This window comes from Salmo salar, chromosome ssa10 (genome assembly GCF_905237065.1).
Source record: "Salmo salar chromosome ssa10, Ssal_v3.1, whole genome shotgun sequence".
Classification (NCBI taxonomy): Eukaryota; Metazoa; Chordata; class Actinopteri; order Salmoniformes; family Salmonidae; genus Salmo; species Salmo salar.
In genome coordinates, this window is record NC_059451.1 from 44,360,771 (window position 1) to 44,383,645 (window position 22,875).

The 22,875-nt window shown below is 45.4% G+C and overlaps 1 protein-coding gene across 3 annotated transcripts in view; it reads right to left on the reverse strand.

Annotated features, from left to right (window-relative positions):
- raver2 (ribonucleoprotein, PTB-binding 2) overlaps nucleotides 1–22,875 on the reverse strand; it is a 176,708-nt gene that overhangs the window by 42,375 nt on the left and 111,458 nt on the right. For 2 of the 3 annotated variants that reach the window (XM_014123424.2, XM_014123423.2), the window contains exons 7-8: nucleotides 18,048–18,146; nucleotides 16,980–17,091 (exon numbers count right to left, since the gene is read on the reverse strand). In XM_014123424.2, coding sequence (XP_013978899.2) covers nucleotides 16,980–17,091; nucleotides 18,048–18,146 — 211 coding nt within the window. The remainder of the gene's footprint in view (nucleotides 1–16,979; nucleotides 17,092–18,047; nucleotides 18,147–22,875) is intronic. The other variant, XM_014123425.2, reaches the window with a different exon arrangement.

Sequence of the window (22,875 nt, forward strand, 5' to 3'; positions counted from 1 at the left end):
ACAGTAAACTACAGTCACAGACTGGTCCCCTACTTACTGCTAGCCTACATTCACAGACTGGTCCCCTCACTTACTGCTAGCCTACAGTAAACTGCAGTCAGACTGGTCTCCTTACTTACTGCTAGCCTACAGTAAACTACTGTCACAGACTGGTCCCCTACTTACTGCAAGCCTACAGTAATCTACAGTCACAGACTGGTCCCCTCACTTACTGCTGGCCTACAGTAAACTACAGTCAGACTGGTCCCCTACTTACTGCTAGCCTACAGTAAACTACAGTCACAGACTGGTCCCCTCACTTACTGCTAGCCTACAGTAAACTACAGTCAGATGGGTCCCCTACTTACTGCTAGCCTACAGTAAACTACAGTCAGACTGGTCCCCTCACTTACTGCTAGCCTACAGTAATCTACAGTCACAGACTGGTCCCCTACTTACTGCAAGCCTACAGTAAACTACAGTCAGACTGGTCCCCTCAATTACTGCTAGCCTACAGTCACAGACTGGTCCCCTACTTCCTGCTATTCTACAGTAAACTACAGTCACAGACTGGTCCCCTCACTTACTGCTAGCCTACAGTAAACTACAGTCAGACTGGTCCCCCTACTTACTGCTAGCCTACAGTAAACTACAGTCACAGACTGGTCCCCTACTTACTGCTAGCCTACAGTAAACTACAGTCAGACTGGTCCCCTACTTACTGCTAGCTTACAGTAAACTACAGTCACAGACTGGTCCCCTACTTACTGCAAGCCTACAGTAATCTACAGTCACAGACTGGTCCCCTCACTTACTGCTAGCCTACAGTAAACTACAGTCAGACTGGTCCCCTACTTACTGCTAGCCTACAGTAAACTACAGTCACAGACTGGTCCCCTACTTACTGCTAGCCTAACGTAAACTACAGTCAGACTGGTCCCCTATTTACTGCTAGCCTACAGTAAACTACAGTCACAGACTGGTCCCCTACTTACTGCTAGCCTACAGTAAACTACAGTCACAGACTGGTCCCCTCACTTACTGCTAGCCTACAGTAAACTACAGTCACAGACTGGTCCCCTCACTTACTGCTAGCCTACAGTAAACTACAGTCACAGACTGGTCCCCTCACTTACTGCTAGCCTACAGTAAACTACAGTCACAGACTGGTTCCCTACTTACTGCTAGCCTACAGTCACAGACTGGTCCCCTCACGTACTAGTAGCCTACAGTAAACTACAGTCAGACTGGTCCCCTACTTACTGCTAGCCTACAGTAAACTGCAGTCACAGACTGGTCCCCTACTTACTGCTAGCCTACAGTAAACTACAGTCAGACTGGTCCTCTACTTACTGCTAGCCTACAGTAAACTACAGTCACAGACTGGTCCCCTATTTACTGCTAGCCTACAGTAAACTACAGTCACAGACTGGTCCCCTACTTACTGCTAGCCTACAGTAAACTACAGTCACAGACTGGTCCCCTCACTTACTGCTAGCCTACAGTAAACTACAGTCACAGACTGGTCCCCTCACTTACTGCAAGCCTACAGTAAACTACAGTCAGACTGGTCCCCTCACTTACTGCTAGCCTACAGTAAACTACAGTCACAGACTGGTCCCATCACTTACTGCTAGCCTACAGTAAACTACAGTCACAGACTGGTCCCCTACTTACTGCTAGCCTACATTCACAGACTGGTCCCCTCACTTACTGCTAGCCTACAGTAAACTGCAGTCAGACTGGTCTCCTTACTTACTGCTAGCCTACAGTAAACTACTGTCACAGACTGGTCCCCTACTTACTGCAAGCCTACAGTAATCTACAGTCACAGACTGGTCCCCTCACTTACTGCTGGCCTACAGTAAACTACAGTCAGACTGGTCCCCTACTTACTGCTAGCCTACAGTAAACTACAGTCACAGACTGGTCCCCTCACTTACTGCTAGCCTACAGTAAACTACAGTCACACACTGGTCCCCTCACTTACTGCTAGCCTACAGTAAACTACAGTCACAGACTGGTCCCCTCACTTACTGCTAGCCTACAGTAAACTACAGTCACACACTGGTCCCCTCACTTACTGCTAGCCTACATTCACAGACTGGTCCCCTCACTTACTGCTAGCCTACAGTAAACTACAGTCAGACTGGTCCCCTCACTTACTGCTAGCCTACAGTAAACTACAGTCACAGACTGGTCCCCCACTTACTGCAAGCCTACAGTAATCTACAGTCACAGACTGGTCCCCTCACTTACTGCTAGCCTACAGTAAACTACAGTCAGACTGGTCCCCTACTTACTGCTAGCCAACAGTAAACTACAGTCACAGACTGGTCCCCTATTTACTGCTAGCCTACAGTAAACTGCAGTCACAGACTGGTCCCCTACTTACTGCTAGCCTACAGTAAACTACAGTCAGACTGGTCCTCTACTTACTGCTAGCCTACAGTAAACTACAGTCACAGACTGGTCCCCTACTTACTGCTAGCCTACAGTAAACTACAGTCAGACTGGTCCCCTACTTACTGCTAGCCTACAGTAAACTGCAGTCACAGACTGGTCCCCTACTTCCTGCTAGCCTACAGTAAACTACAGTCACAGACTGGTCCCCTCACTTACTGCTAGCCTACAGTAAACTACAGTCACAGACTGGTCCCCTCACTTACTGCTAGCCTACAGTAAACTACAGTCACAGACTGGTCCCCTACTTACTGCTAGCCTACAGTCACAGACTGGTCCCCTCACTTACTAGTAGCCTACAGTAAACAACAGTCAGACTGGTCCCCTACTTACTGCTAGCCTACAGTAAACTGCAGTCACAGACTGGTCCCCTACTTACTGCTAGCCTACAGTAAACTACAGTCAGACGGGTCCCCTACTTACTGCTAGCCTACAGTAAACTACAGTCACAGACTGGTCCCCTACTTACTGCTAGCCTACAGTAAACTACAGTCAGACTGGTCCCCTACCTACTGCTAGACTACAGTAAACTGCAGTCACAGACTGGTCCTCTACTTACTGCTAGCCTACAGTAAACTACAGTCAGACGGGTCCCCTACTTACGGCTAGCCTACAGTAAACTACAGTCAGACTGGTCCCCTCAATTACTGCTAGCCTACAGTCACAGACTGGTCCCCCTACTTCCTGTTATTCTACAGTAAACTACAGTCACAGACTGGTCCCCTCACTTACTGCTAGCCTACAGTAAACTACAGTCAGACTGGTCCCCTACTTACTGCTAGCCTACAGTAAACTACAGTCACAGACTGGTCCCCTACTTACTGCTAGCCTACAGTAAACTACAGTCAGACTGGTCCCCTACTTACCGCTAGCCTACAGTAAACTACAGTCACAGACTGGTCCCCTACTTACTGCAAGCCTACAGTAAACTACAGTCACAGACTGGTCCCCTCACTTACTGCCAGCCTACAGTAAACTACAGTCACAGAATGGTCCCCTCACTTACTGCTAGCCTACAGTAAACTACAGTCACAGACTGGTCCCCTCACTTACTGCTAGCCTACAGTAAACTACAGTCACAGACTGGTCCCCTCACTTACTGCTAGCCTACAGTAAACTACAGTCACAGACTGGTCCCCTACTTACTGCTAGCCTACAGTCACAGACTGGTCCCCTCACTTACTAGTAGCCTACAGTAAACTACAGTCAGACTGGTCCCCTACTTACTGCTAGCCTACAGTAAACTACAGTCAGACTGGTCCCCTACTTACTGCTAGCCTATAGTAAACTGCAGTCACAGACTGGTCCCCTACTTACTGCTAGCCTACAGTAAACTACAGTCAGACTGGTCCTCTACTTACTGCTAGCTTAGAGTAAACTACAGTCACAGACTGGTCCCCTACTTACTGCAAGCCTACAGTAATCTACAGTCACAGACTGGTCCCCTCACTTACTGCTAGCCTACAGTAAACTACAGTCACAGACTGGTCCCCTCACTTACTGCAAGCCTACAGTAAACTACAGTCACAGACTGGTCCCCTCACTTACTGCTAGCCTACAGTAAACTACAGTCACAGACTGGTCCCCTACTTACTGCTAGCCTACAGTCACAGACTGGTCCCCTCACTTACTAGTAGCCTACAGTAAACTACAGTCAGACTGGTCCCCTACTTACTGCTAGCCTACAGTAAACTACAGTCAGACTGGTCCCCTACTTACTGCTAGCCTACAGTAAACTGCAGTCACAAACTGGTCCCCTACTTACTGCTAGCCTACAGTAAACTACAGTGAGACGGGTCCCCTACTTACTGCTAGCCTACAGTAAACTACAGTCACAGACTGGTCCCTATCCAAGTAAACAGTCAGACTGGTCCCCTACCTACTGCTAGACTACAGTAAACTGCAGTCACAGACTGGTCCTCTACTTACTGCTAGCCTACAGTAAACTACAGTCAGACGGGTCCCCTACTTACGGCTAGCCTACAGTAAACTACAGTCAGACTGGTCCCCTCAATTACTGCTAGCCTACAGTCACAGACTGGTCCCCTACTTCCTGCTATTCTACAGTAAACTACAGTCACAGACTGGTCCCCTCAATTACTGCTAGCCTACAGTAAACTACAGTCAGACTGGTCCCCTCACTTACTGCTAGCCTACAGTAAACTACAGTCACAGACTGGTCCCCTACTTACTGCTAACCTACAGTAAACTACAGTCAGACTGGTCCCCTACTTACCGCTAGCCTACAGTAAACTACAGTCACAGACTGGTCCCCTACTTACTGCAAGCCTACAGTAAACTACAGTCACAGACTGGTCCCCTCACTTACTGCTAGCCTACAGTAAACTACAGTCACAGACTGGTCCCCTCACTTACTGCTAGCCTACAGTAAACTACAGTCACAGACTGGTCCCCTCACTTACTGCTAGCCTACAGTAAACTACAGTCACAGACTGGTCCCCTCACTTACTGCTAGCCTACAGTAAACTACAGTCACAGACTGGTCCCCTACTTACTGCTAGCCTACAGTCACAGACTGGTCCCCTCACTTACTAGTAGCCTACAGTAAACTACAGTCAGACTGGTCCCCTACTTACTGCTAGCCTACAGTAAACTACAGTCAGACTGGTCCCCTACTTACTGCTAGCCTACAGTAAACTGCAGTCACAGACTGGTCCCCTACTTACTGCTAGCCTACAGTAAACTACAGTCAGACTGGTCCTCTACTTACTGCTAGCTTACAGTAAACTACAGTCACAGACTGGTCCCCTACTTACTGCAAGCCTACAGTAATCTACAGTCACAGACTGGTCCCCTCACTTACTGCTAGCCTACAGTAAACTACAGTCAGACTGGTCCCCTACTTACTGCTAGCCTACAGTAAACTACAGTCACAGACTGGTCCCCTACTTACTGCTAGCCTAACGTAAACTACAGTCAGACTGGTCCCCTACTTACTGCTAGCCTACAGTAAACTACAGTCACAGACTGGTCCCCTACTTACTGCAAGCCTACAGTAAACTACAGTCACAGACTGGTCCCCTCACTTACTGCTAGCCTACAGTAAACTTCAGTCAGACTGGTCCCCTACTTACTGCTAGCCTACAGTAAACTGCAGTCACAGACTGGTCCCCTACTTACTGCTAGCCTACAGTAAACTACAGTCAGATGGGTCCCCTACTTACTGCTAGCCTACAGTAAACTACAGTCAGACTGGTCCCCTCACTTACTGCTAGCCTACAGTAATCTACAGTCACAGACTGGTCCCCTACTTACTGCAAGCCTACAGTAAACTACAGTCAGACTGGTCCCCTCAATTACTGCTAGCCTACGGTCACAGACTGGTACCCTACTTCCTGCTATTCTACAGTAAACTACAGTCACAGACTGGTCCCCTCACTTACTGCTAGCCTACAGTAAACTACAGTCAGACTGGTCCCCTACTTACTGCTAGCCTACAGTAAACTACAGTCACAGACTGGTCCCCTACTTACTGCTAGCCTACAGTAAACTACAGTCAGACTGGTCCCCTACTTACTGCTAGCTTACAGTAAACTACAGTCACAGACTGGTCCCCTACTTACTGCTAGCCTAACGTAAACTACAGTCAGACTGGTCCCCTACTTACTGCTAGCCTACAGTAAACTACAGTCACAGACTGATCCCCTACTTACTGCAAGCCTACAGTAAACTACAGTCACAGACTGGTCCCCTCACTTACTGCTAGCCTACAGTAAACTACAGTCACAGACTGGTCCCCTCACTTACTGCTAGCCTACAGTAAACTACAGTCACAGACTGGTCCCCTACTTACTGCTAGCCTACAGTCACAGACTGGTCCCCTCACGTACTAGTAGCCTACAGTAAACTACAGTCAGACTGGTCCCCTACTTACTGCTAGCCTACAGTAAACTGCAGTCACAGACTGGTCCCCTACTTACTGCTAGCCTACAGTAAACTACAGTCAGACTGGTCCTCTACTTACTGCTAGCCTACAGTAAACTACAGTCACAGACTGGTCCCCTACTTACTGCTAGCCTACAGTAAACTACAGTCACAGACTGGTCCCCTACTTACTGCTAGCCTACAGTAAACTACAGTCACAGACTGGTCCCCTCACTTACTGCTAGCCTACAGTAAACTACAGTCACAGACTGGTCCCCTCACTTACTGCTAGCCTACAGTAAACTACAGTCACAGACTGGTCCCCTCACTTACTGCTAGCCTACAGTAAACTACAGTCACAGACTGGTCCCATCACTTACTGCTAGCCTACAGTAAACTACAGTCACAGACTGGTCCCCTACTTACTGCTAGCCTACAGTAAACTTCAGTCAGACTGGTCCCCTACTTACTGCTAGCCTACAGTAAACTGCAGTCACAGACTGGTCCCCTACTTACTGCTAGCCTACAGTAAACTACAGTCAGATGGGTCCCCTACTTACTGCTAGCCTACAGTAAACTACAGTCAGACTGGTCCCCTCACTTACTGCTAGCCTACAGTAATCTACAGTCACAGACTGGTCCCCTACTTACTGCAAGCCTACAGTAAACTACAGTCAGACTGGTCCCCTCAATTACTGCTAGCCTACGGTCACAGACTGGTACCCTACTTCCTGCTATTCTACAGTAAACTACAGTCACAGACTGGTCCCCTCACTTACTGCTAGCCTACAGTAAACTACAGTCAGACTGGTCCCCTACTTACTGCTAGCCTACAGTAAACTACAGTCACAGACTGGTCCCCTACTTACTGCTAGCCTACAGTAAACTACAGTCAGACTGGTCCCCTACTTACTGCTAGCTTACAGTAAACTACAGTCACAGACTGGTCCCCTACTTACTGCTAGCCTAACGTAAACTACAGTCAGACTGGTCCCCTACTTACTGCTAGCCTACAGTAAACTACAGTCACAGACTGATCCCCTACTTACTGCAAGCCTACAGTAAACTACAGTCACAGACTGGTCCCCTCACTTACTGCTAGCCTACAGTAAACTACAGTCACAGACTGGTCCCCTCACTTACTGCTAGCCTACAGTAAACTACAGTCACAGACTGGTCCCCTACTTACTGCTAGCCTACAGTCACAGACTGGTCCCCTCACGTACTAGTAGCCTACAGTAAACTACAGTCAGACTGGTCCCCTACTTACTGCTAGCCTACAGTAAACTGCAGTCACAGACTGGTCCCCTACTTACTGCTAGCCTACAGTAAACTACAGTCAGACTGGTCCTCTACTTACTGCTAGCCTACAGTAAACTACAGTCACAGACTGGTCCCCTACTTACTGCTAGCCTACAGTAAACTACAGTCACAGACTGGTCCCCTACTTACTGCTAGCCTACAGTAAACTACAGTCACAGACTGGTCCCCTCACTTACTGCTAGCCTACAGTAAACTACAGTCACAGACTGGTCCCCTCACTTACTGCTAGCCTACAGTAAACTACAGTCACAGACTGGTCCCCTCACTTACTGCTAGCCTACAGTAAACTACAGTCACAGACTGGTCCCATCACTTACTGCTAGCCTACAGTAAACTACAGTCACAGACTGGTCCCCTACTTACTGCTAGCCTACATTCACAGACTGGTCCCCTCACTTACTGCTAGCCTACAGTAAACTGCGGTCAGACTGGTCTCCTTACTTACTGCTAGCCTACAGTAAACTACTGTCACAGACTGGTCCCCTACTTACTGCAATCCTACAGTAATCTACAGTCACAGACTGGTCCCCTCACTTACTGCTAGCCTACAGTAAACTACAGTCAGACTGGTCCCCTACTTACTGCTAGCCTACAGTAAACTACAGTCACAGACTGGTCCCCTCACTTACTGCTAGCCTACAGTAAACTACAGTCACAGACTGGTCCCCTACTTACTGCTAGCCTACAGTAAACTACAGTCAGACGGGTCCCCTACTTACTGCTAGCCTACAGTAAACTACAGTCACAGACTGGTCCCCTACTTACTGCTAGCCTACAGTAAACTACAGTCAGACTGGTCCCCTACCTACTGCTAGACTACAGTAAACTGCAGTCACAGACTGGTCCTCTACTTACTGCTAGCCTACAGTAAACTACAGTCAGACGGGTCCCCTACTTACGGCTAGCCTACAGTAAACTACAGTCAGACTGGTCCCCTCAATTACTGCTAGCCTACAGTCACAGACTGGTCCCCTACTTCCTGCTATTCTACAGTAAACTACAGTCACAGACTGGTCCCCTCAATTACTGCTAGCCTACAGTAAACTACAGTCAGACTGGTCCCCTACTTACTGCTAGCCTACAGTAAACTACAGTCACAGACTGGTCCCCTACTTACTGCTAGCCTACAGTAAACTACAGTCAGACTGGTCCCCTACTTACCGCTAGCCTACAGTAAACTACAGTCACAGACTGGTCCCCTACTTACTGCAAGCCTACAGTAAACTACAGTCACAGACTGGTCCCCTCACTTACTGCCAGCCTACAGTAAACTACAGTCACAGAATGGTCCCCTCACTTACTGCTAGCCTACAGTAAACTACAGTCACAGACTGGTCCCCTCACTTACTGCTAGCCTACAGTAAACTACAGTCACATACTGGTCCCCTCACTTACTGCTAGCCTACAGTAAACTACAGTCACAGACTGGTCCCCTACTTACTGCTAGCCTACAGTCACAGACTGGTCCCCTCACTTACTAGTAGCCTACAGTAAACTACAGTCAGACTGGTCCCCTACTTACTGCTAGCCTACAGTAAACTACAGTCAGACTGGTCCCCTACTTACTGCTAGCCTATAGTAAACTGCAGTCACAGACTGGTCCCCTACTTACTGCTAGCCTACAGTAAACTACAGTCAGACTGGTCCTCTACTTACTGCTAGCTTACAGTAAACTACAGTCACAGACTGGTCCCCTACTTACTGCAAGCCTACAGTAATCTACAGTCACAGACTGGTCCCCTCACTTACTGCTAGCCTACAGTAAACTACAGTCACAGACTGGTCCCCTCACTTACTGCTAGCCTACAGTAAACTACAGTCACAGACTAGTCCCCTACTTACTGCTAGCCTACAGTCACAGACTGGTCCCCTCACTTACTAGTAGCCTACAGTAAACTACAGTCAGACTGGTCCCCTACTTACTGCTAGCCTACAGTAAACTACAGTCAGACTGGTCCCCTACTTACTGCTAGCCTACAGTAAACTGCAGTCACAAACTGGTCCCCTACTTACTGCTAGCCTACAGTAAACTACAGTCAGACGGGTCCCCTACTTACTGCTAGCCTACAGTAAACTACAGTCACAGACTGGTCCCTTACTTACTGCTAGCCTACAGTAAACTACAGTCAGACTGGTCCCCTACCTACTGCTAGACTACAGTAAACTGCAGTCACAGACTGGTCCTCTACTTACTGCTAGCCTACAGTAAACTACAGTCAGACGGGTCCCCTACTTACGGCTAGCCTACAGTAAACTACAGTCAGACTGGTCCCCTCAATTACTGCTAGCCTACAGTCACAGACTGGTCCCCTACTTCCTGCTATTCTACAGTAAACTACAGTCACAGACTGGTCCCCTCAATTACTGCTAGCCTACAGTAAACTACAGTCAGACTGGTCCCCTCACTTACTGCTAGCCTACAGTAAACTACAGTCACAGACTGGTCCCCTACTTACTGCTAACCTACAGTAAACTACAGTCAGACTGGTCCCCTACTTACCGCTAGCCTACAGTAAACTACAGTCACAGACTGGTCCCCTACTTACTGCAAGCCTACAGTAAACTACAGTCACAGACTGGTCCCCTCACTTACTGCTAGCCTACAGTAAACTACAGTCACAGACTGGTCCCCTCACTTACTGCTAGCCTACAGTAAACTACAGTCACAGACTGGTCCCCTCACTTACTGCTAGCCTACAGTAAACTACAGTCACAGACTGGTCCCCTCACTTACTGCTAGCCTACAGTAAACTACAGTCACAGACTGGTCCCCCCACTTACTGCTAGCCTACAGTAAACTACAGTCAGACTGGTCCCCCTACTTACTGCTAGCCTACAGTAAACTACAGTCAGACTGGTCCCCTACTTACTGCTAGCCTACAGTAAACTGCAGTCACAGACTGGTCCCCTACTTACTGCTAGCCTACAGTAAACTACAGTACAGACTGGTCCTCTACTTACTGCTAGCTTACAGTAAACTACAGTCACAGACTGGTCCCCTACTTACTGCAAGCCTACAGTAATCTACAGTCACAGACTGGTCCCCCCACTTACTGCTAGCCTACAGTAAACTACAGTCAGACTGGTCCCCTACTTACTGCTAGCCTACAGTAAACTACAGTCACAGACTGGTCCCCTACTTACTGCAAGCCTACAGTAAACTACAGTCACAGACTGGTCCCCTCACTTACTGCTAGCCTACAGTAAACTTCAGTCAGACTGGTCCCCTACTTACTGCTAGCCTACAGTAAACTGCAGTCACAGACTGGTCCCCTACTTACTGCTAGCCTACAGTAAACTACAGTCAGATGGGTCCCCTACTTACTGCTAGCCTACAGTAAACTACAGTCAGACTGGTCCCCTCACTTACTGCTAGCCTACAGTAATCTACAGTCACAGACTGGTCCCCTACTTACTGCAAGCCTACAGTAAACTACAGTCAGACTGGTCCCCTCAATTACTGCTAGCCTACGGTCACAGACTGGTACCCTACTTCCTGCTATTCTACAGTAAACTACAGTCACAGACTGGTCCCCTCACTTACTGCTAGCCTACAGTAAACTACAGTCAGACTGGTCCCCTACTTACTGCTAGCCTACAGTAAACTACAGTCACAGACTGGTCCCCTACTTACTGCTAGCCTACAGTAAACTACAGTCAGACTGGTCCCCTACTTACTGCTAGCTTACAGTAAACTACAGTCACAGACTGGTCCCCTACTTACTGCTAGGCTAACGTAAACTACAGTCAGACTGGTCCCCTACTTACTGCTAGCCTACAGTAAACTACAGTCACAGACTGATCCCCTACTTACTGCAAGCCTACAGTAAACTACAGTCACAGACTGGTCCCCTCACTTACTGCTAGCCTACAGTAAACTACAGTCACAGACTGGTCCCCTCACTTACTGCTAGCCTACAGTAAACTACAGTCACAGACTGGTCCCCTACTTACTGCTAGCCTACAGTCACAGACTGGTCCCCTCACGTACTAGTAGCCTACAGTAAACTACAGTCAGACTGGTCCCCTACTTACTGCTAGCCTACAGTAAACTGCAGTCACAGACTGGTCCCCTACTTACTGCTAGCCTACAGTAAACTACAGTCAGACTGGTCCTCTACTTACTGCTAGCCTACAGTAAACTACAGTCACAGACTGGTCCCCTACTTACTGCTAGCCTACAGTAAACTACAGTCACAGACTGGTCCCCTACTTACTGCTAGCCTACAGTAAACTACAGTCACAGACTGGTCCCCTCACTTACTGCTAGCCTACAGTAAACTACAGTCACAGACTGGTCCCCTCACTTACTGCTAGCCTACAGTAAACTACAGTCACAGACTGGTCCCCTCACTTACTGCTAGCCTACAGTAAACTACAGTCACAGACTGGTCCCATCACTTACTGCTAGCCTACAGTAAACTACAGTCACAGACTGGTCCCCTACTTACTGCTAGCCTACATTCACAGACTGGTCCCCTCACTTACTGCTAGCCTACAGTAAACTGCGGTCAGACTGGTCTCCTTACTTACTGCTAGCCTACAGTAAACTACTGTCACAGACTGGTCCCCTACTTACTGCAATCCTACAGTAATCTACAGTCACAGACTGGTCCCCTCACTTACTGCTAGCCTACAGTAAACTACAGTCAGACTGGTCCCCTACTTACTGCTAGCCTACAGTAAACTACAGTCACAGACTGGTCCCCTCACTTACTGCTAGCCTACAGTAAACTACAGTCACAGACTGGTCCCCTCACTTACTGCTAGCCTACAGTAAACTACAGTCACAGACTGGTCCCCTCACTTACTGCTAGCCTACAGTAAACTACAGTCACAGACTGGTCCCCTCACTTACTGCTAGCCTACAGTAAACTACAGTCACAGACTGGTCCCCTCACTTACTGCTAGCCTACAGTAAACTACAGTCACAGACTGGTCCCCTCACTTACTGCTAGCCTACAGTAAACTACAGTCACAGACTGGTCCCCTACTTACTGCTAGCCTACATTCACAGACTGGTCCCCTCACTTACTGCTAGCCTACAGTAAACTGCAGTCAGACTGGTCTCCTTACTTACTGCTAGCCTACAGTAAACTACTGTCACAGACTGGTCCCCTACTTACTGCAAGCCTACAGTAATCTACAGTCACAGACTGGTCCCCTCACTTACTGCTAGCCTACAGTAAATTACAGTCACAGACTGGTCCCCTCACTTACTGCTAGCCTACAGTAAACTACAGTCACAGACTGGTCCCCTCACTTACTGCTAGCCTACAGTAAACTACAGTCACAGACTGGTCCCCTACTTACTGCTAGCCTACATTCACAGACTGGTCCCCTCACTTACTGCTAGCCTACAGTAAACTGCAGTCAGACTGGTCTCCTTACTTACTGCTAGCCTACAGTAAACTACTGTCACAGACTGGTCCCCTACTTACTGCAAGCCTACAGTAAACTGCAGTCACAGACTGGTCCTCTACTTACTGCTAGCCTACAGTAAACTACAGTCAGACGGGTCCCCTCACTTACTGCTAGCCTACAGTAAACTACAGTCAGACTGGTCCCCTACTTACTGCTAGCCTACAGTAAACTGCAGTCACAGACTGGTCCCCTACTTACTGCTAGCCTACAGTAAACTACAGTCAGATGGGTCCCCTACTTACTGCTAGCCTACAGTAAACTACAGTCAGACTGGTCCCCTCACTTACTGCTAGCCTACAGTAATCTACAGTCACAGACTGGTCCCCTACTTACTGCAAGCCTACAGTAAACTACAGTCAGACTGGTCCCCTCAATTACTGCTAGCCTACGGTCACAGACTGGTACCCTACTTCCTGCTATTCTACAGTAAACTACAGTCACAGACTGGTCCCCTCACTTACTGCTAGCCTACAGTAAACTACAGTCAGACTGGTCCCCTACTTACTGCTAGCCTACAGTAAACTACAGTCACAGACTGGTCCCCTACTTACTGCTAGCCTACAGTAAACTACAGTCAGACTGGTCCCCTACTTACTGCTAGCTTACAGTAAACTACAGTCACAGACTGGTCCCCTACTTACTGCTAGCCTAACGTAAACTACAGTCAGACTGGTCCCCTACTTACTGCTAGCCTACAGTAAACTACAGTCACAGACTGATCCCCTACTTACTGCAAGCCTACAGTAAACTACAGTCACAGACTGGTCCCCTCACTTACTGCTAGCCTACAGTAAACTACAGTCACAGACTGGTCCCCTCACTTACTGCTAGCCTACAGTAAACTACAGTCACAGACTGGTCCCCTCACTTACTGCTAGCCTACAGTAAACTACAGTCACAGACTGGTCCCCTCACTTACTGCTAGCCTACAGTAAACTACAGTCACAGACTGGTCCCCTACTTACTGCTAGCCTACAGTCACAGACTGGTCCCCTCACGTACTAGTAGCCTACAGTACACTAGAGTCAGACTGGTCCCCTACTTACTGCTAGCCTACAGTAAACTGCAGTCACAGACTGGTCCCCTACTTACTGCTAATCTACAGTAAACTACAGTCACAGACTGGTCCCCTACTTACTGCTAGCCTACAGTAAACTACAGTCACAGACTGGTCCCATCACTTACTGCTAGCCTACAGTAAACTACAGTCACAGACTGGTCCCCTACTTACTGCTAGCCTACATTCACAGACTGGTCCCCTCACTTACTGCTAGCCTACAGTAAACTGCAGTCAGACTGGTCTCCTTACTTACTGCTAGCCTACAGTAAACTACTGTCACAGACTGGTCCCCTACTTACTGCAATCCTACAGTAATCTACAGTCACAGACTGGTCCCCTCACTTACTGCTAGCCTACAGTAAACTACAGTCAGACTGGTCCCCTACTTACTGCTAGCCTACAGTAAACTACAGTCACAGACTGGTCCCCTCACTTACTGCTAGCCTACAGTAAACTACAGTCACAGACTGGTCCCCTCACTTACTGCTAGCCTACAGTAAACTACAGTCACAGACTGGTCCCCTCACTTACTGCTAGCCTACAGTAAACTACAGTCACAGACTGGTCCCCTACTTACTGCTAGCCTACATTCACAGACTGGTCCCCTCACTTACTGCTAGCCTACAGTAAACTGCAGTCAGACTGGTCTCCTTACTTACTGCTAGCCTACAGTAAACTACTGTCACAGACTGGTCCCCTACTTACTGCAAGCCTACAGTAATCTACAGTCACAGACTGGTCCCCTCACTTACTGCTAGCCTACAGTAAACTACAGTCAGACTGGTCCCCTACTTACTGCTAGCCTACAGTAAACTACAGTCACAGACTGGTCCACTCACTTACTGCTAGCCTACAGTAAACTACAGTCACACACTGTTCCCCTCACTTACTGCTAGCCTACAGTAAACTACAGTCACAGACTGGTCCCCTACTTACTGCTAGCCTACAGTCACAGACTGGTCCCGTCACTTACTAGTAGCCTACAGTAAACTACAGTCAGACTGGTCCCCTACTTACTGCTAGCCTACAGTAAACTACAGTCAGACTGGTCCCCTACTTACTGCTAGCCTACAGTAAACTGCAGTCACAGACTGGTCCCCTACTTACTGCTAGCCTACAGTAAACTACAGTCAGACGGGTCCCCTACTTACTGCTAGCCTACAGTAAACTACAGTCAGACTGGTCCCCTCACTTACTGCTAGCCTACAGTAAACTACAGTCACAGACTGGTCCCCTACTTACTGCTAGCCTACAGTAAACTACAGTCAGACTGGTCCCCTACTTACTGCTAGCCTACAGTAAACTGCAGTCACAGACTGGTCCTCTACTTACTGCTAGCCTACAGTAAACTACAGTCAGACGGGTCCCCTCACTTACTGCTAGCCTACAGTCACAGACTGGTTCCCTACTTCCTGCTATTCTACAGTAAACTACAGTCACAGACTGGTCCCCTACTTACTGCTAGCCTACAGTCACAGACTGGTCCCTTCACTTACTAGTAGCCTACAGTAAACTACAGTCAGACTGGTCCCCTACTTACTGCTAGCCTACAGTAAACTACAGTCAGACTGGTCCCCTACTTACTGCTAGCCTACAGTAAACTACAGTCAGACTGGTCCCCTACTTACTGCTAGCCTACAGTAAACTACAGGCAGACTGGTCCCCTACTTACTGCTAGCCTACAGTAAACTACAGTCAGACTGGTCACCTCACTTACTGCTAGCCTACAGTAAACTACAGTCAGACTGGTCCCCTCACTTACTGCTAGCCTACAGTAAACTACAGTCAGGCTGGTCCCCTACTTACTGCTAGCCTACAGTAAACTACAGTCAGACTGGTCCCCTACTTACTGCTAGCCTACAGTAAACTATAGTCAGACTAGTCCCCTACTTACTGCTAGCAGTGCACACAGTATAGTATACATGCTGTGCTCAAGCTATAGGCTTTAAAGAGATTAGGTGCATCCTAACTATACTATCAAGCACTGTTAATTAAGCAATAAGGCCCGAGGACATGTGGTATATGGCCACTATACCATGGCTAAGGGCTGTTCTGGATACTGCACTTAGCCGTGGTATATTGGCCATATACCACAAACTCCCGAGGTGCCTTACTGCTGTTATAAACTGGTTACCAACGTAATTAGAAAAGTTTGCAGTCATACACACATCCTTTAAAACATAGGTGCTGGGCTAATAAAGACTACTAGTAAAGAACTATTGGGAGTGTTAACAGTGTGACAGCCTCCTTGTTCTTTACTACCAACGTAATTCGAACAGTAAAAAGTAACTTTGTCATACCCGTGGTCTTTCATACTACGTCTTTCAGCCAATCAGCATTCAGGGCTCGAACCACCCGGTTTATAATACAGTATACAGCGCCATATATGCACAACTAAAATACCATTATCTACCCAGGAGAAAGTAAAGATTACATTAACTCAGGTTATGACATTTCTGAAGGGAACACCTCATACATTATTATCTATTTACCAGTAGCACTGCAGCACAGCACAGAACACTACTCTGTTTCTCTGTTTCATCCTGGAATACCCAGATTACATTCATTCCAACTGTTAATAACCCTGTGATGAATGACCTGCATAGCCCAGAGCAGCCTCAGCCCTTACGGGCCTGCAGCAAACAAAACAATGCTAGCAAACATAGATAAATGGATCGCAACCACAGAAATGTCAACACATTTGCATAAATAGTGACATTCTCATTTGGAAGATTTGAATTGCAAATGTGTTTGGTCTGTCTGAGAAGAACAGTTACAGAGAGAGGCCGAACGTGCAGGCTAGGTGGTGCTATAGGGCTATGCGTACCGAGCCCAGGGCACTCACCAGTGGGGGAGTCACCCAGCAGACCCTTTCCCAGGGCCATTGTGGCTGGAGGTCTGAGACCAAGGACTTTCTGTAGGAGTAGACGAGAGGGGTCACCCAACAGACTAGATACCTAGGGAGGGGAAGAAAGAGAGGAGGAAGAGGATAGGAAATACAAAGAGAGAGGGAGAGGGGAGGAGAAAGGGAGAAAAGAGGTGAAAAAGAGGTGAATGATAGTGAGAAGAGAGGCAAAAGGTGATAAATTGAGAGTGAAGAGAGCAAGAGAGAAAGGGATTGTGGGAGGAGAGAAGTAGAGGAAAGGCTAAGAAAAGGGTTGTGAGACTAATGCAGAAATGGATAATGATCTCACAACTCAACTTAGCGTGTCTCCACTCCACATACACTGAGAGCAGTACTACATGTACAGCAGGATAGATGGAGCTAACAGAGCACACACACACACACACACACACACACACACACACACACACACACACACACACACACACACACACACACACACACACACACACACACACACACACACACACACACACACACATTATCTCTCAAGTCTGTCCTTTTAAAACTACATAAAATACGCAGACACCCAGAGTAATGTAATTAATATTTATATTGCTATACCTCACATGACAAATCGGGCAATAAAGAGAACAGAAGTTTCAATATTGTGAGAATATTTTTTTACCCAATCATTCATTTCTGCACAGAACCCATTAGCTGTGCAGAGTAAAGCTTTCCTAATGTTGTTATATTTCATTAAGAATGACTGACAGAAGCAGCCAACCGAAAACACAACACACACAGGCTCAAGCACACACACACATTTGTTTTACTATCCTTGTGGGGATAAAACAATTGATTCCCAGTCAAAATCCTATTTTCCCGAACCCCTAACCCTAAACCTAACCCAAAACCCTAAACCTAATCTTAACTCTTATTAATCCTAACCCTAACTCCAAACCCTAATTCTAACCCCAACTCTAAACCTAGCCCCTAAGCCTAAAAAAACATTTTTCCTTGTGGGGCCTGAGGACAAACACACACACACATGTTGGACTGCCTCACATTGCTCATGTGCTTGTCTTTGATGTGCAGGAGCTGCTGCTGGGCCAACTGCATGTGCAATAGATTCTGAAGAACCAGACCGTTCCCCAACATGGACCTCTGGGAAAGACACAGTACACACACATTTAGAAGACGCTGTAACAGTACACACATATTTAGAACACACTATAACAGTACACACATTTAGAAGACGCTGTAACATTTAGAATATACTGTAACAGAAAACACATTTAGAACACGCTGTAACATTTAGAACATACTGTAACAGTAAACACATTTACAACATGATGTAACAGTACACACATTTAGAACACGCTGTAACAGCACACACATTTAGAACACACTGTAACAGTACACACATTTAGAACACGCTGTAACAGTACACATATTAGAACACACTGTAACAGTACACACATTTAGAACACAATGTAACAGTACAGACAGTAGGACACGCTGTAACAGTACACACATTTAGCACACACTGTAATAGTACACACATTTAGAACATGTTGTAACAGTACACACATTTAGAACACGCTGTAACAGTACACACACATTTAGAACACGCTGTAACATTTAGAACATACTGTAACAGTAAACACATTTACAACATGATGTAACAGTACACACATTTAGAACACGCTGTAACAGCACACACATTTAGAACATGCTGTAACAGTACACACATTTAGAACACGCTGTAACAGCACACACATTTAGAACATGCTGTAACAGTACACACATTTAGAACACGCTGTAACAGTACACACATTTAGAACACGCTGTAACATTTAGAACATACTGTAACAGTAAACACATATACAACATGCTGTAACAGTACACACATTTAGAACACGCTGTAACACTACACACATTTAGAACACGCTGTAACAGTACACACATTTAGAACACACTGTAACAGTACACACATTTAGAACACACTGTAATAGTACACACATTTAGAACATGTTGTAACAGTACACACATTTAGAACATGCTGTAACAGCACACATTTGGAACACGCTGTAACAGTACACACATTTACAACATTCTGTAACATTACACACATTTAGAACACGCTGTAACATTTAGAACATGCTGTAACAGTACACACAATTAGAACATTCTGTAACAGTACACACATTTAGAACGTGCTGTAACCTTTAGAACATGCTGTAACAATACACACATTTAGAACATGCTGTCACAGTACACACATTTAGAACATGCTGTAACAGTACACACATTTAGAACATGCTGTCACAGTACACACATTAGAACACAATGTAACAGTACAAACATTAGGACACGCTGTAACAGTACACACATTTAGCACACGCTGAAACAGTACACACATTTAGAACACGCTGTAACAGTACACACACATTTAGAACACACTTTAACAGTACACACATTTAGAACATGCTGTGACAGTACACACATTAGAACACAATGTAACAGTACAAACATTAGGACACGCTGTAACAGTACACACATTTACAACATTCTGTAACATTACACACATTTAGAACACGCTGTAACATTTAGAACATTCTGTAACAGTACACACATTTAGAACACGCTGTAACATTTAGAACATGCTGTAACAGTACACACATTTAGAACATTCTGTAACAGTACACACATTTAGAACACGCTGTAACAGTACACATATTTAGAACATGCTGTAACAGTACACACATTTAGAACACGCTGTAACAGTACACACATTTAGAACACGCTGTAACAGTACACACATTTAGAACACGCTGTAACATGTAGAACAATCTGAAACAGTACACACATTTAGAACACACTATAACTACACACGTTCAGAACACACTGTAGCTGTACACACATTTACAAAACACTGTAGCTGTACACATATTTAGAACATGCTGTAGCAGTACACGCATTTAGAAGACGCTGTAACAGTACACACATGTAGAACTCGTTGCAACAGTACACACATTTAGAACATGCTGTAACATTTAGAACGTATCGTAATAGTACACACATGTAGAACTCGTTGCAACAGTACACACATTTAGAACATGCTGTAACATTTAGAACATATTGTAACAGTACACACATTTAGAACACGATGTAACAGTACACATATTTAGAACACTCTGTAAAAGTACACACATTTAGAACGTGCTGTAACCTTTAGAACATGCTGCAACAGTACAAACATTTAGAACATGCTGTAACAATACACACATTTAGAACATGCTGTCACAGTACACACATTTAGAACATGCTGTAACAGTACACACATTTAGAACATGCTGTCACAGTACACACATTTAGAACACAATGTAACAGTACACACGTTAGGACACGCTGTAACATTACACACATTTAGAACACACTGAAACAGTACACACATTTAGAACATGCTGTAACAGTACACACACATTTAGAACACACTTTAACAGTACACACATTTAGAACATGCTGTGACAGTACAGATATTAGAACACAATGTAACAGTACAAACATTAGGACACGCTGTAACAGTACACACATTTAGCACACACTGTAATAGTACACACATTTAGAACATGTTGTAACAGTACACACATTTAGAACATGCTGTAACAGTACACACATATTTAGAACACACTGTAACAGTACACACATTTAGAACAAGGTGTGTCATTACAGTACACATTTAGAACACGCTGTAACATTTAGAACATGCTGTAACAGTACACACATTTAGAACATGCTGTGACAGTACACACATTTAGAACACGATGTAACAGTACACACATTTAGAACACACAGTAACAGTACAGACATTTAGAACATGCTGTAACAGCACACATTTAGAACACAATGTAACAGTACACACATTTAGAACACGCTGTAACAGTACACACATTTAGAACATTCTGTAACATTACACACATTTAGAACACGCTGTAATATTTAGAACATGCTGTAACAGTACAAACAATTAGAACATTCTGTAACAGTACACACATTTAGAACATGCTGTAACATTTAGAACATGCTGTAACAGTACACACATTTAGAACATTCTGTAACAGTACACACATTTAGAACACGCTGTAACATTTAGAACATACTGTAACAGTACACACATTTAGAACACGCTTTAACAGTACACATATTTAGAACACGCTGTAACAGTACACACATTTAGAACACGCTGTAACAGTACACACATATAGAACACGCTGTAACATGTAGAACATTCTGAAACAGTACACACATTTAGAACACACTATAACAGTACACACGTTCAGAACACACTGTAGCTGTACACACATTTAGAACACACTGTAGCTGTACACATATTTAGAACATGCTGTAGCAGTACACGCATTTAGAAGACGCTGTAACAGTACACACATGTAGAACTCGTTGCAACAGTACACACATTTAGAACATGCTGTAACAGTACACACATTTAGAACACGCTGTAGCAGTACACACATTTAGAAGACGCTGTAACAGTCCACACATTTAGAACTCGATGCAACAGTACACACATTTAGAACACTCTGTACCATTTAGAACATGTGGTAACAGTACACACATTTAGAACACGCTGTCACAGTACACACATTTAGAACACGATGTAACAGTACACACATTTAGAACACGCTGTAACTGTACACACATTTAGAACACACTGTAACAGTACACACATATAGAACACGCTGTAACAGTACACACGTAGAACTCGCTGCAACAGTACACACATATAGAACACACTGTAATAGTACACACATCCAGAACACACTGTAATAGTACACACATTCAGAACATGTTGTAACAGTACACACATTCAGAACATGTTGTAACATTTAGAACATACTGTAACAGTACACACATTTAGAACACGCTTTAACAGTACACATATTTAGAACACGCTGTAACAGTACACACATTTAGAACACGCTGTAACAGTACACACATATAGAACACGCTGTAACATGTAGAACATTCTGAAACAGTACACACATTTAGAACACACTATAACAGTACACACGTTCAGAACACACTGTAGCTGTACACACATTTAGAACACACTGTAGCTGTACACATATTTAGAACATGCTGTAGCAGTACACGCATTTAGAAGACGCTGTAACAGTACACACATGTAGAACTCGTTGCAACAGTACACACATTTAGAACATGCTGTAACAGTACACACATTTAGAACACGCTGTAGCAGTACACACATTTAGAAGACGCTGTAACAGTCCACACATTTAGAACTCGATGCAACAGTACACACATTTAGAACACTCTGTACCATTTAGAACATGTGGTAACAGTACACACATTTAGAACACGCTGTCACAGTACACACATTTAGAACACGATGTAACAGTACACACATTTAGAACACGCTGTAACTGTACACACATTTAGAACACACTGTAACAGTACACACATATAGAACACGCTGTAACAGTACACACGTAGAACTCGCTGCAACAGTACACACATATAGAACACACTGTAATAGTACACACATTCAGAACACACTGTAATAGTACACACATTCAGAACATGTTGTAACAGTACACACATTCAGAACATGTTGTAACAGTACACACATTTAGAACACGCTGTAACAATACACACATGTAGAACTCACTGCAACAGTACATATATTTAGAACACTGTAACATTTTGAACACGCTGTAACAGTACACACATTAAAAACATGCTGTAACAGTACACACATTTAGAACACGATGTAACAGTACACACATTTGGAACACACTGTAACAGTACACACATTTAGAACACGCTGTAACATTTAGAACATGATGTAACA